The 14,356-nt window shown below is 36.7% G+C and overlaps 1 protein-coding gene across 4 annotated transcripts in view; it reads left to right on the plus strand.

Moving 5' to 3' along the window:
• The window catches only part of STEAP4 (STEAP4 metalloreductase), a 35,817-nt gene extending 24,725 nt beyond the window's left edge, over positions 1–11,092 (plus strand). For 3 of the 4 annotated variants that reach the window (XM_032761159.2, XM_032761158.2, XM_032761161.2), the window contains 2 exons: positions 926–1,090; positions 2,375–11,092. In XM_032761159.2, coding sequence (XP_032617050.1) covers positions 926–1,090; positions 2,375–2,605 — 396 coding nt within the window. In that variant the 3' untranslated portion in view covers positions 2,606–11,092. The remainder of the gene's footprint in view (positions 1–925; positions 1,091–2,374) is intronic. The other variant, XM_032761157.2, reaches the window with a different exon arrangement.
• Positions 11,093–14,356: the final 3,264 nt, after the last annotated feature.

Genomic DNA, 14,356 nt, shown 5'->3' on the forward strand with positions numbered 1-14,356 from the left:
ACACCTACTTGAATTCCTTTGGTTGGCAGTCAAATGTTAACTAATGTGTTTTCAAGTTTCTATTCTTATGCATGTTACTTCCTTTTGGAAGTCAAAACCAACCATCTTATAAGTAAGGGGGCTAACCAAACATGTGCCACACCAAAGCAAACAAATTCACAAAAGAGCGCTTATAATTCCCTTAATGTTTGACTTGGGGGAAGTTGGCCTCAATAACTAGAAAACCAAATAATTCTGAGCAAATATCAAATATTGTCTTACGCACAATCAAAAGATTCAGTGAGAATCAGCTGGAGGTGTTTTAAGACATTCTCAGAGGAAGTGCTGTAAGTCAGTTCTAGTTTAGAAACAGCTAGTTTTGATAGATCTTACTTGTCTCAAAAATTATTAGTTAGTCATTAATGATGCTTCTATGGGTTTCTCTACATTATTTTCCCAACAAATATATGTAAGTCACACTACAACTGTCTGATTCCTCTCAACTTGTGGTGTAAGACTGATGTATTATATTATGACATAATAAACATGAAAGAACCCACTTTGAGAGTGTGAGTAATCCACATATAAAGCAGAAAAACAGAATTCTGGTGTAATTGTTTGAGAACATCAAGTTTTGCTTGGGGAACAAAATGCAGATGCTAATGAAGGTTTAAGTGAGTGTTTACTGTCTTTTAGAATTTACAGGGAAAATCAAAACTTTCTACACAACTCCTAGAATCAAGTCCAAACAGAACCAATTACTTTTTTTGCCAAAAATGGTAATTTCTAAGTGTATTTTTCACTAAAGTTATTTAAAAATAATTTTTAAGAAATGCCATACAATTTGCTTTGAGCAAATAATTTGTGCCCACCTTCAAAGTATGGGCAGTTTGTAAAATGCAGTTTGTAAAAATGTAGTTTTGTAATTGCTTATAATTTTTCTTAGGCAATACTCAAGAAGGAGAATCCATTTAGCACCTCCTCAGCCTGGCTCAGTGATTCATATGTGGCTTTGGGAATACTTGGATTTTTTCTGTTTGTACTCTTGGGAATCACTTCTTTGCCATCTGTTAGCAATGCGGTCAACTGGAGAGAGTTCCGATTTGTCCAGGTAAGAACTTCAAGATCATTCCTAACTTTTCATTTTGCTCCATCACTTCCCTAGCAATCACATTTAAAAATTCAAATTAGAAAATGTTGAACCCAGGTACAAAAGGCAGAATCCATAATGATTTGATTTCTTAACACTCGCCAAGATTCCTGACTGCCTCCATATCTACAGCTAAGACTATAGGGTGAAAAGTACCAAGAACTATTACAATTTATGTGTGGAGATGTACTAGGTACAAGGTGAAAAGAAACCCCAAGACAACATCTCACCATCTAAAAATTAACCTTACAACATGGACATGTAGATATGGAAAACCAGGTGTTGAGATAAAGTTTAAAATCTTCACAGCAAGATTTGATAGATGTCATCACACCGGAAGACTTAATGCTCTTCTGTAAGAGGGAAAATTGTTTTCTTCCACATGTCAAGCACCAACCAACCCCTCTTTAAAGGCAGTTAGTAACTACACATTCTTGTAGACCAGTGGTCCTCCAAGTATGGCACCAGGACCAGCAGCATCTGCATCACCTGGAAACTTGTTAGATACACAAAGCCCCAGGCCATGCCCAGGCCTACTGAATCATAAACTCTGAACCTGTGACCCAGAAATTTAATGAGCCTTCAAGATGATTCTGATGCATGCTTATTATGAGTATAATAGAAAAGAGCATTAGTCTTTAAAATTAGGTTAGAATTTTATAGAACTATTGGAATCTTAAGTCTTGCAATTTCTCCCAGGGACCAAATGCAGTCAACATGTTCTCATTAACACTTTTGTTCAAGGTATTAAGACAGAAATAAACAATAAGCTTTAAAATGTAGGCTGAAACAAGATTGGCTATTGCTCTTTGTTGTGACAGAAATGAGCTAGGATCTAGTTTTAGTCAGAAACGTATACTAAGATGGTGTTTCTTGAGGTCATACTGTGTCATATTCATCTCTGACCTCTAGAAAAGATGATAAATAAAAGAGTTTCACCTTTGGGAACCAAGACAAGCTACATTATTTATTCTAACTTGGAAGAGTTTACTCCTGGGAAACTCTTCCATCCAGCCAGGTTAAGGTGAAGATACTATGTCATTTGTAAGCAATAATCTTGTCTTAAATGAAGTATTTACCATCCTGAAGAAGGGTTAGTGCTTTTTTTGGTACTTGATAAAGTGTCCTAAACCTTATAGGTCTCAAATGTTTATGGTTCTTGACAAATATCTGTCACTGGCTTAGAGTGTTTCACTTTAAGATGTAAATAATGTTAACTTACATATTTTTGTTTCTTGTTTATAGTCCAAACTGGGTTATTTGACCCTGATCTTGTGTACGGCCCACACCCTGGTGTACGGTGGGAAGAGATTCCTCAGCCCTTCAAATCTCAGATGGTATCTTCCTGCAGCCTACGTGTTAGGGCTTATCATTCCTTGCACCGTGCTGGTGATCAAGTTTGTCCTAATCATGCCATGTGTAGACAACACCCTTGCAAGGATCCGCCAGGGCTGGGAAAGGAACTCAAAACGCTAGAAAAAGCATTGAATGGAAAATCAGATATTTAGAACAAAGTTCAATTTAGCTGGAGTTCTGAACTATGGTTTTGAATGTTTAAATAAGAATGATGGGTACAGTTAGGAAAGCTGTTTTCTTACACCGTGACTGAGGGAAACATTGCTTGTCTTTGAGAAATTGACATACTGGAAGAGAACACCATTTTATCTCAGGTTAGTGAAGAATCAGTGCAGGTCCCTGACTCTTATTTTCCCAGAGGCCATGGGGCTGAGATTGAGACTAGCCTTGTGGTTTCACACTAAAGAGTTTCCTTGTTATGGGCAACATGCATGACCTAATATCTTGCACAATCCAATAGAAGTATTGCAACTTCCTTCTCTGGCTCAAGGGCTGAGTTAAGTGAAAGGAAAAACAGCACAATGGTGACCACTGATAAAGGCTTTATTAGGTATATCTGAAGAAGTGGGTCACATGAAATGTAAAAAGGGAATGATTTTGTTGTTTTCTGGAAGTAAAGGCAAACATAAATATTACCATGATGAATTCTAGTGAAATGACCCCTTGACTTTGCTTTTCTCAATACAGATATTTACTGAGAGGAACTATTTTTATAACACAAGAAAAATTTACAATTGATTAAAAGTATCCATGTTTTGGATACATACAAATCTACAGAGCTGGCATATAATTCTTCCTCTATAAAGAATAGGTATAGGAAAGATTGAATAAAAATGGAGGGATATCCCCTTGGATTTCACTTGCATTGTGCAATAAGCAAAGAAGGGTTGATAAAAGTTCTTGATCAAAAAGTTCAAATAAACCAGAATTTTAGACAGCAAGCTAAATAAATATTGTAAAATTGCATTATATTAGGTTAAGTATTATTTAGGTATTATAATATGCTTTGTAAATTTTATATTCCAAATATTGTTCAATATTTGTCATCTACTAAATTAACTTCTAGTATAAATAAGTAGCTTCTATATCTGTCTTAGTCTATTATAATTGTAAGGAGTAAAATTAAATGAATAGTCTGCAGGTATAAATTTGAACAGTGCATAGATGATCGAAAATTACGGAAAGTCATAGGGCAGAGAGGTGGGAAGATTCATCATTATGTGAAATTTGGATCTTTCTCAAATCCTTGCTGAAATTTAGGATGGTTCTCACTGTTTTTCTGTGCTGATAGTACCCTTTCCAAGGTGACCTTCAGGGGAATTAACCTTCCTAGCTCAAGCAAGGAGCTAAAAGAAGCCTTATGCATGATCTTCCCACATGCGAAAATAACTAAAAGGCACTGAGTTTGGCATTTTTCTGCCTGCTCTACTAAGACCTTTTTTTTTTTTACTTTCATTATAACATATTATACATGACGTTATACAAAAATGATTAAAATATATTCAAACAACATCAATAATCCAGGATATTTTTCTATAAAACTTTTTGAAAATAATTGTATCTACATTATATATTCAATTTTACATCCTTTTTTGAAGGCTTTGTTTTTCTAAAGGCTTTGTTTTCCTTTTTTTGTTTTTCTTTTTTATTTTTTTGAGACAGTCTTGCTCTGTCGCTCAGGCTGGAGTGCAATGGCACAATCTCAGCTCACTGCAACCTCCTCCTCCCAGGTTCAGGTGATTCTTGTGCATCAGCCTCCCGAGTAGCTGGGACTACAGGCATGTGCCACTATGCCTAGCTAATTTTTGTAGTTTTAGTAGAGACAGGGTTTTGCCACATTGGTGAGGCTGGTCTTGAACTGCTGGCCTCAAGTGATCTGCCTGCCTCCACCTCACAAAGCACTGGGATTACAGGCATGAGTCTGGCCTTAGTGATATATTTTCTTAATGGCTGCATAATATCACATCAAATAGGCATTTTTCAAACCTCTTTCCTTATTAAACATGTAGACTATATCCATTTTTTACTAAAATAAATAACATTTCAGATAATATCTTTGCACTGATAATGTTGCCAAGTCATTTCTAAAGTGACCTTATCAATTTAATTACCATTGGATGAGGGTGTTGCTTTCATCACACCATTGTAGATTGTCTTTTTTATTTCAGTTTGTGTTTATTTATAATTGGTTGCAAAGGTACACAGAACACATGCTCCTTCAACTTATCTTTGATAAACCCAAACAAAGATACAAAAAGTTGGCCGACATTGAGTAGAGTCATGGTATATGGTGCTGACCCTACGGTATCAGTGGAAAAGATAGGGAAAATGTCACTACTCACCTATGTTATGCAAAACAGTCAGGTGTGCTGGGGATGGATCCGCTCTTTTACTTGAGCATTGATTGATTAAAGTTTAAGTACTATCCAGGCTGGTCTAGATAAGTCTTTGGAGTTAACCATGCTCTCTTTTTGTTAAAGAAAGGAGTAATGTGTTTATCCTGGCTCATAGTCCATCACCGAAAATAGAAAATGCCATACACAGGTAAAATGCTGACCTATAGAAAAAAATGAACTCTACTTTTATAGCCTAGTGAAAATGCTCTACCTGAGTAGTTAAAAGCAGTTCATGAAGCCTGAAGCTAAAGAGCACTCTGGTGGTTTTGGCATAACAGCTGCATTGCCAGACCTGACCTTTGGCCCCAACCACAAGAGCTCCAAGCCCCGCCAGCTGACCAAAGAAAGCCCAAGTTTTCCTTCTGTCCTTCCCACAACCTTCCTCCTCCCAAAACTATGAAATGAATTTGACCGTTATTAACACAGCTGACTTCTCCAGTTTACTTAAGGTAGAAAGAGTGAGTTTACAACAGATGAAAATAGATGCTTTGGGCGAACTGTATTCCTTTTAACAGATCCAAACTATTTTACATTTTAAAAAAAAAGTTAAACTAAACTTCTTTACTGCTGATATGTTTCCTGTATTCTAGAAAAATTTTATACTTTCATATTATTTTTGTACACTTTCCCCATGTTAAGGGATGATGGCTTTTATAAATGTGTATTCATTAAATGTTACTTTAAAAATATTTTCTAGTTTTGTTTAATTCTGGTTTTAACTCATCAGCATTCCAAAGAAAGTTACGAAAAGGTTTTGAATCACAGTAGTTCCAGCATCTAGGACTAAAAATACTTCCCTTCAGGGATAAGGAAAAGAGAAGGCAGTGCATGGGTTTGAAAGTGCATTAACAGATCTGCAGCTTCTTGCAGTGTAAGCTTGAGCTCAGCAGGGTTGCACAGTCCAGTGTGCTGTGTGTGCTTCAGTATTACCCTCAGAGAGGGGAGAGCATCAGATGGCTAAATGGGGAGGACTGCACTATCCCATGCTGGATTCTTGTGAGAATTAGGAAGTAAAAAAGTCTTTTCTTCTCCATGCAGACGCCACAGGGATAAGGCTCATGGCTTAACAAGCAGACTTCAGGTTGGATTCAGACTGCATGACTGGGCATTAAATGCCTTGCACAACTGGACTGCTATAGCTCTGATGGGTGTTATCCTGCTTTCAAAAATAGTATTAAAACTTATAAATAAAGAGACGACTGACAACCTGGAGGAAGCTAGAAGCAAATGGAAAGCCCCTACTGAAAAAGCCGTTTCAATTAGAAATTCATTCAGGAGCTCTTCATGCCTCTATTGTTCAGGGATCACAAAAGAGCCATGATAATGATAAATGTAAATTATGCATTTCACCTCTGAGAGCATAAAAGCTTCTGGAACTCCATTCCAAAATTAAGGTGTAATGGCAGTCAAAGTACTGCACACAGTAGTTGCAATTTTCATTCTCCATCATCACAACCATCATCTTCACTACCACTTCTCCAACACACACACACACACACACACACACACACACACGCCACGAGAGCCCACAGATAGCCTTACAGGATCCTACTTTAATTTTCTATAATGAATTAGGTTTACATTCTAGAAAAATCCTTCACTGTTCTAAAGGTTTGTTCAGTAGAATTTGGGAAAAGAGTATAAGTTACTCTTCAATGTATCAGAAGCATTTGAAGCAGGTGACTCCATCTTTAATAGAGGCTGAGTAAAATAAGGCTGAGACTGGCCGGGCGCAGTGACTCACATCTGTAATCCCAGCACTTTGGGAGGCCAAGGCAGGTGGATCACCTGAGGTCAGGAGTTTGAGACCAGCCTGGCCAACATGGTGAAACCCCATCACTACTAAAAATACAAAAAATTAACCAGCATGGTGGCGAATGCCTCTGATCCCAGCTACTCGGGAGGCTGAGGCAGGAGAAGTGCTTGAACCCAGGAAGCAGAGGTTACAATGAGCCAAGATCGCGCCATTGCACTCCAGCCTGGGTGACAAGAGTGAAACTCCATCTCAAAATAAATAAAAAGACTGAGACCTACTGGGCTGCATTCCCAGGACAGCAGGTGTTCTTAGTCACAGGATGAGACAGGAGTAAGCACAAGGTACAGGTCACAAACACCTTGCTGATAAAACAAAATGCAGTAAAGAAGCCGTCCAAAACCTACCAAAACCAAGATGGCAATGAAAGTGATCTTTGGCTGTCTCAGCTGTTCATTATATGCTAATCATAATGTATTAGTGGCCTAAAACACACTCCCACTAGCACCATGACAGTTTACAAATCCCATGGCCACGTCCAGAAGTTACCCTATATGTTCTAAAAGCAGGAGGAGCCCTCAGTTGTGGGAATCATCTGCCCCTTTCCTGAACATCTCATGAATAATCTATCCCTTGTTTAGCATATAATCAAGAAATAACTATAACTATACTCAGCCAGGCAGCCCATGCCACTGCTCTGCCTATGAAATAGCCCTTTTATTCCTTTATAGTCTTAATAAATTTGCTTTTATTTTATGGATTCACCTCAAATTCTTTCTTATGCAAGATCCAAGAACTCTCTCTTGGGGTCTGGATTGGACCCCCTTTCTGGTAACATATACATTACCTCTCCTCAAGCTCGAGGCAAAGTCCTAAAGTTTTGGATAAGAGCCATATGAGGGAGGTGAAGGATGAAGGGATTGAGAGCAAAGGAATTGAGAAAAGGGGAGTGTGGAAGAGCAAGACAGTGCTCTTGCCATTACCCAGCAAAAGCCAAAAGGATCCAGTACTACTTGCTTTCTGCTGTAAGGGAATTTTGGAAGGCTTTTAATAATATTTATTGCATAATGCCATGAGCAAAGCCTACGCTAACAATTTCACATGCATTATCTTATTTAATCCTCATAACAGTTCACTAAGGTTCTCTTCTTATCCTTATTTATCAGAAGAGGAAACTGAGCTTTGAAATCTCAGTACTTTGACTGAGTTCACACAACTAATAACAGGCAGAGCTGGGATCTAGGCAGTCTGACTCCAGGGCCATCTCCTTTTAACACAACAATATAATAGGGGACACCCATGCTGTCCTCTTAAGTGTCCCTTTGAATCCACAAAATAGACTAAGTGAACCAAACTACTGCAACTCTTCTTAAAAACATTCTTAAAGACAAGAAGCTTATTCGCATTTTAAATATTCCTGATTGCCCAGTTCTCAATACTCCAGGTTTACCTATGTTGATTTCAGTTTGTCCTCTAAGGTTGTAGAAACATAGGATCTGTGGTTCCCGCATTAAGTTCAATTCCATTGCAATTGCCATTTTAATCTTCCCACTCTAGTCTGGCCACAAGCTTTCCTAAACTCTAAAGGGAGCTTTGTTCTGGTGGAAGTAGGTAAAATCCCCAGACCTGAGGACTCAAAGGGGCAGTCAAGGAGAGGATAGCTCTTCTCCAGAGCTTAAAGGCAAATATTTTCTTTTTCCCTGGTTTCACCTTATTGCTTTGTGTACTGAGTGAACTTATTTGTTTTTGAGATCCAGTAACCCATGCAAGAAATTTCATAACACTTCTCATTTAGTACTTTAATAACAGTTGAAGAATCCAGGGTTACACACGCACACACACACACACACACCAGGCTTAGTTCCATTACCTATAGCTGTAAAAATGAGATTTTTTCTCAGTTTTGTAAAAATGAAAGGCTGCTGGACTGGAACTCACAGTATTGTATATCAAAAAGTATCAGATTGTGATAAAATAGAAAACTAGAATTAAACTTGACCTTATGATTTTTAGAAAGTCAACAGATTTTGAAGGAGCCCACCCAGTATATTCATTTCATTTTTACTAATCCTTTCTTTCATGCTAAGATAGAGATAAAAAGAATGACAGAGTTCCTGTTCTCATTTCATTAGAGCAAAAGAAATAAGTTTTAGTGTTCCATAGCTCTGTAGGATGACTATAGTTAACAATAACATATAATTTCAAATAGCCAGGAGGACATTGACTATTCCCAACACAAAGAAATGATAAATGTTTGTGATGATGGATAGGCTAATTACACTGATCCGATCACTATACATTGTACATACATAAACATGACTATGTACCTCATAACTATGTACAACTGTTATTTGTCAGTATTAGAAAATAAAAAAGCAGAAGAGATCTGCTACCAAACGCAGGAATTTTCTATAGAGTCTCTTATAGCTAGCTTTCTACATGCTTAACTCTTCTCATGATGGAGCACTGACCATCACCAAGAGGAAATCTTTCGTTTTAGGCACTCCAGGAAATTATCAGGGAGTTCTCTCTGTAGATAACCAAAGTTTTCCTAGTTGTACTTCTACCCATTTTTGTTAGTGTGATCATTTAAAGCAGTGCCTCACCAACTATCAGAGATGAGGGCCAGTAATTTTTGTTTCATTTTTTTCCAGTTCATTACAAATAAATGCATATGTCCATAAAACACAAAATCACACCCTTAAATATGATGGCAACATCAAATTGCCATAAAAGTGTCTAAACTTCTCACCCCAATTTCTGAATTTATCACAGACTGGTAACAAACAGCTCACAAGCCAGCACCACAGGCAGATCGCACTTTGCACAGTGCTCAAACGTAGGCCTAACAACCTGGCTTGGCTTGGCACTTCTAGAAACCGATCCTGAGGCAAGGCTTCTTGTAAAAGAGTTTATACTGGAAGTTAAAAATCATCAAATTATGAAATACTGGGAATGGAGTAGTAAAGTAGACAGAGCAGGGAAGGAATAGAGTATGAATTTTCAAGCTGGTTACCCATCTGGGCAACTGGAGCTCAATTTTGCTGGGAAAGTCTGGAAGACAGTGTCAGATATAACTAAGAGTTATTCCCATCAAGGGGAAAGGAAACTGTGCTTTTCATCCACCAAATCCTTGCTTAACATTGGAATACAGATGCTTCCAAGACATTAACTTTCTGGCACTTCTGGCTTTTCCTACACACTTATTGTGTATGCCACCATGTCTGGGGGGAAAAAGGCCCATAGGCAAAGAGGTACCAGCATTCATACAACCAGCTTTCAGCTTGTAGAGGTGGCTGCCAAGAGGAGCTTGTAGTTGGCAGTGCCAACTACAACTACTACACCATCCAGTTGGAAACTATACAAAGAGTATGAACAAAGTTCACAGGAGAAACAAGGCTCTGCAACATATGAAAATATATTCTACTTCATTCATAATGAGATGCGTGAAAATTGTAACTGTATCAATACCAGTTCTCACCTAGTAGATGAGCAAAATCCAAAAGTTTGAGCACACATTCTGTGGGTGAGGCTGTGGAAATGTAGGTTCACATACACTGCTCTTGGATATGCAGATTAGGACCACTCCTATGGAGAGCAATTAGGCAATACCTTTCACAATTAAAAATGCAGAGTTAAGTTTTGATCCAGGAGTCTCACTCCTGAGAATTTATGCTATAGATATGCCTACAAGCATTTGCGACGAAAAATAAGCATTGCTATTTGTTTTTCTTGTTTTTCATGAATAACATTGTAAAAGTAGAACATGGTCAGTGACTCAAGCATTCATCTTTGGGACTGGTTAACGAAACTATGATGCTTTCACAGAATGGAATTCTATGCAGCTGTTTAAAACAAACCAAGACACCTTCTTTTACATATATGGAAAGATGTCCAAAATATACTGTTAAGTTTTTAAAAAGGTACAAAATAACATATGTAGTATGATTCCTTTTGCATATGTGTATTTGCTTTTAATTGCCTAAAGAAACTCTCAGAAGGATTCAAAAGATCTATACCAAACAAGACGGGAGAACAGAGGAATAGTGACAGGAGTAGAAGCACTATAGACCTTTTCATATCATTTTGGTTTTTTAATTACATGAGTAGGTTACCTAATTATTAAAATAAATTTAATTTAAAAGGTAATGGGGGACAGGAAGAAATTTGTTAAAAGATACAAAATTACAGCTAGATAGGAAGATTAAGTTGTAGTGTTCTATAGCTCTGTAGAATGACTATAGTTAACAATAATATATATTTTAAATAGCTAGAAGGAGGATATTGAATGTTCTCAACAGAAAGAAATGATAAATTCTTAAGATGATGGAAATGCTAATTACCCTGATCTGATCACTATATATTTTATGTATTGCAATGTCACTATGTACCCCATAAATATGTATAATTATCGTGTGTCAATTAAAAATTTTTAATTAAAAAATTACAAACAAAAAAAATTTTAAGTAATTGATTGCATATCCCTGCTAAATCGTATCTTACGATAAACCTCTCCAGCACATTCATTGTTTTCTCTTATATAAAAATTTCTAAATTTTTCATCTTTCTGGTGCCTCTTGTTCAGATCTACAAACATTTCGATGTTCCTTTTAAAACACAGTTCCCTAAACCAAAAACATGATATTTTTCCCTTCTTTCACATTCTGTAATTAAAATAGTATTTAAATTCCTAGTAGACATTTTAGGAATATTCAACAACAAAAAGTTGTCCATTATTTCATCTGTATTGGCATTTTTCTCCATATGTAAAAGACTTAAAATGCTTTAATATAAAATAAATTTTCAATAAAAATAGTTTTTATAAAACTGGCTAAAAATAGCAAGTAGGCATCAAAAATATAACTCCAGATGAGGTGCAGGTTTAGAGTATAACATGATTGTTGCTTCTGTTATTCTAACTTGTGAGTCTCTATTAATTTAGTGTACACGTTCACTGTAAGTTTTTATAGTCGCAAAATTTCAGGATCATATCAAATAATATGCCTAATTTCTTTTCACATAAAGCATTAATTTCAGTCTCTCCATAGTCCGCCCCTCTAGCCTCATCTCTGCCCCCTTCCACCACCAAACCATCCACCCTACACTGATTACCATTAATATTTTTAAACCTAAGTGCAAAGCAAAAATATCTTGCACTATCTGCACTGTCTTTGCAATAATGCTATAAATCTAAAATTATTTTAAAATACTATGACCCTAAAATTGTTTTAAAATAAAAGATTTGCTTAAAAAAACACTCACAATATTCTTATTAAAGTTTATCTCATAGAAATTAACCTATCCTTCAGCATAGAAAATTGTTTTAAATATTAATTCCATTTTCCAAAATATATGCTCTACACATATTTCCTAAACATGGCCTCCATGTCTTTATTTTAGTTTTGGATAGGAAATACAGAAACTTTATCCATAACCTCCAACTCCAACTATAGTGTTTTTTAGACTACATGAAGCCTAGAGATTATCTAATAGTATAAATTCATTTCACAGATGTGGAAACTGAACCCAAGAGGGTGAAGTAATTTCTGCAAGGTCACATAGCTACATTGCAACAAAGCAGAATTAGACCACAGATGACTGATTTTCAGGCTAGGGTTTTTTCTGATCCTTTTGAAATCAGGTGATTACGTTGAAAACAAGTTGGTTGAAGATCCAAAAAAAAAGGGGGTCAAAAGGACTGATCAGAAACAGTTACAATTTTGGACTTTTCAGTCTGTGATGAGTAGTTTGCCTTTAAAAAACATGACAGAGACTAAAGAAATAGAATTATCTAGTGGTATATTTAGACTGACTGTGATTATTGGAATTCTAAAGAATGATACACAACATTTTCCCTTCTTTCATGTTCTCTCATTAAAATAATATTTAAAGTCTTAGTAAACATTTTAGGAATATTCCACAACAGAAAGTTGTCCATTATTTCATCTCTGTTGGAATTCTTCCCCATATGAAGAAGACTGTTAAAACTGCTTTAATATAAAAATAATTTTACAATAAAAATAGTTTTTATAAAACTGGCTAAAAATAGCAAGTAGACATCAGTGGCAGTCATGGAAGATGACCTACTCAGATGTTCCCTCAAGAGAATCTGCTGCAAGAAATATAACAAATAAACAGCCTTCAACTGGCCCACATTATTGATAAGCACCACGTTACTCACATGATCCACATTGCCCTTGGGCTGCTCCCAGGCAATGACCATGCATAACAGAGATACTTGAACAAAACCATCACTGCCTCAAAAGAGCTTCCTCTAATGGATCATTGCCTCATATGAGCTTCCTCTAATGGATCATTGCCTTATATGAGCTTCCTCTAATGGGCAGCATTTGCTTGGATATTCCCACTGGGCCAACCAAGACTTTTTCACATCTGCACTATGACCTGGATCTCCTCCTATTCAATGTTTCCCTTGCCTTCATCTTTTGCACATGTAAGACCAGCATTGCAATATGAAGGCTCCCTCCTCCTTTATCCTTTAAGTCATTTCCTCCAATAAATCTCCCATCCTATCTTGGTATCTGCTTCTTGGAGAACCTAACTGACAAAGCATCACAGGCAGAAAAGCAGCAAAATAAATAACTTTTGTTAATAACATTAGATAATAATTACGACATTTATTAACCCTTTCACTGAAATATAACCCTCAACAGATAGTTTCGCCAATTGTTATGTCCTAAGATGTTAAGCATAAATAAGTGACAAATGTACATCACAGAGTGTGTTAGGGAAGCATATCTCTTTTTCCAAGTTCCAGTCCCCTACCTATGAAAGAGAAGAAAATAGGTGATTCTTAAGGTCTAAAAATACATATGAAAGAAAAACACGTATTTCTGTTTCACTGAACGTTATGAAGCTGCTAGTCTCAGAGAAGGGTTAAACGTGGTAAAGAGATAGTGAAGAAAAGATGCTTGGGGAGCAAAAGTTGAAAATGGCTGAATCTGAGAAAAAGGTATGGATTTAATCCCTCCACCACCCTGAATCTGAGGCAGAGGAACGAGGATTGCAGAATGAAGTATCCCAAATGCTGAGAGATGACTCACTACTTTAGTAAGACACAAAGCTTTTAGTAAGAATCTTCAGTCAATACAGTAAAGTTCTCTGAGAAACACTTCAAAGGCCACGCAAAGCAAAGGACTAAATTGACCCAACTCTTAACAGCAGTATCATGTGGCCAGAAGAGCCAGAATAAAGATGTCAACCATCACAGGCACAGACCAGACCCCTCCCCCACCTTCTAGCCCTAATCAATTTCTGGACCCTGATTTGAGAGAAGGATGAGAGAAAAAAATACACAAAAATTAACTTAAATTGAATGTGATATTGGCTAGGTGCACAGTAGCTCCACAAAAAGTTATTCTGACGTACAGAATTACAAAATTGTAGCATTCCTTATACCTAGGAGTTGTGCCACAAGTTTATAGAAGAAAAGAAAATAAGAATTAACAGATGCCAAGAAAGAATTAGGAGAGTCAAAAGCAAACAATGAGAAATAAGAACTATACTTAAAGAAACACACAAATAGATGCCACAAGTGCAGAGTAAGGAAAATGGCGAATGGAAGATGGAGAATAGTAAGTAATGGAAAATGGAGAATAGTAAGGAAAATGGAGAATGGAAGATGGAGAATAGTAAGCAATGGAAAATGGAGAATATTAAGGAAAATGGAGAAGGGAAGAAAAAGGGTACATGAAAAGTAGA

This window comes from Hylobates moloch, unplaced genomic scaffold, assembly GCF_009828535.3.
Source record: "Hylobates moloch isolate HMO894 unplaced genomic scaffold, HMol_V3 SCAFFOLD_1, whole genome shotgun sequence".
In the NCBI taxonomy this organism is placed as follows: Eukaryota; Metazoa; Chordata; class Mammalia; order Primates; family Hylobatidae; genus Hylobates; species Hylobates moloch.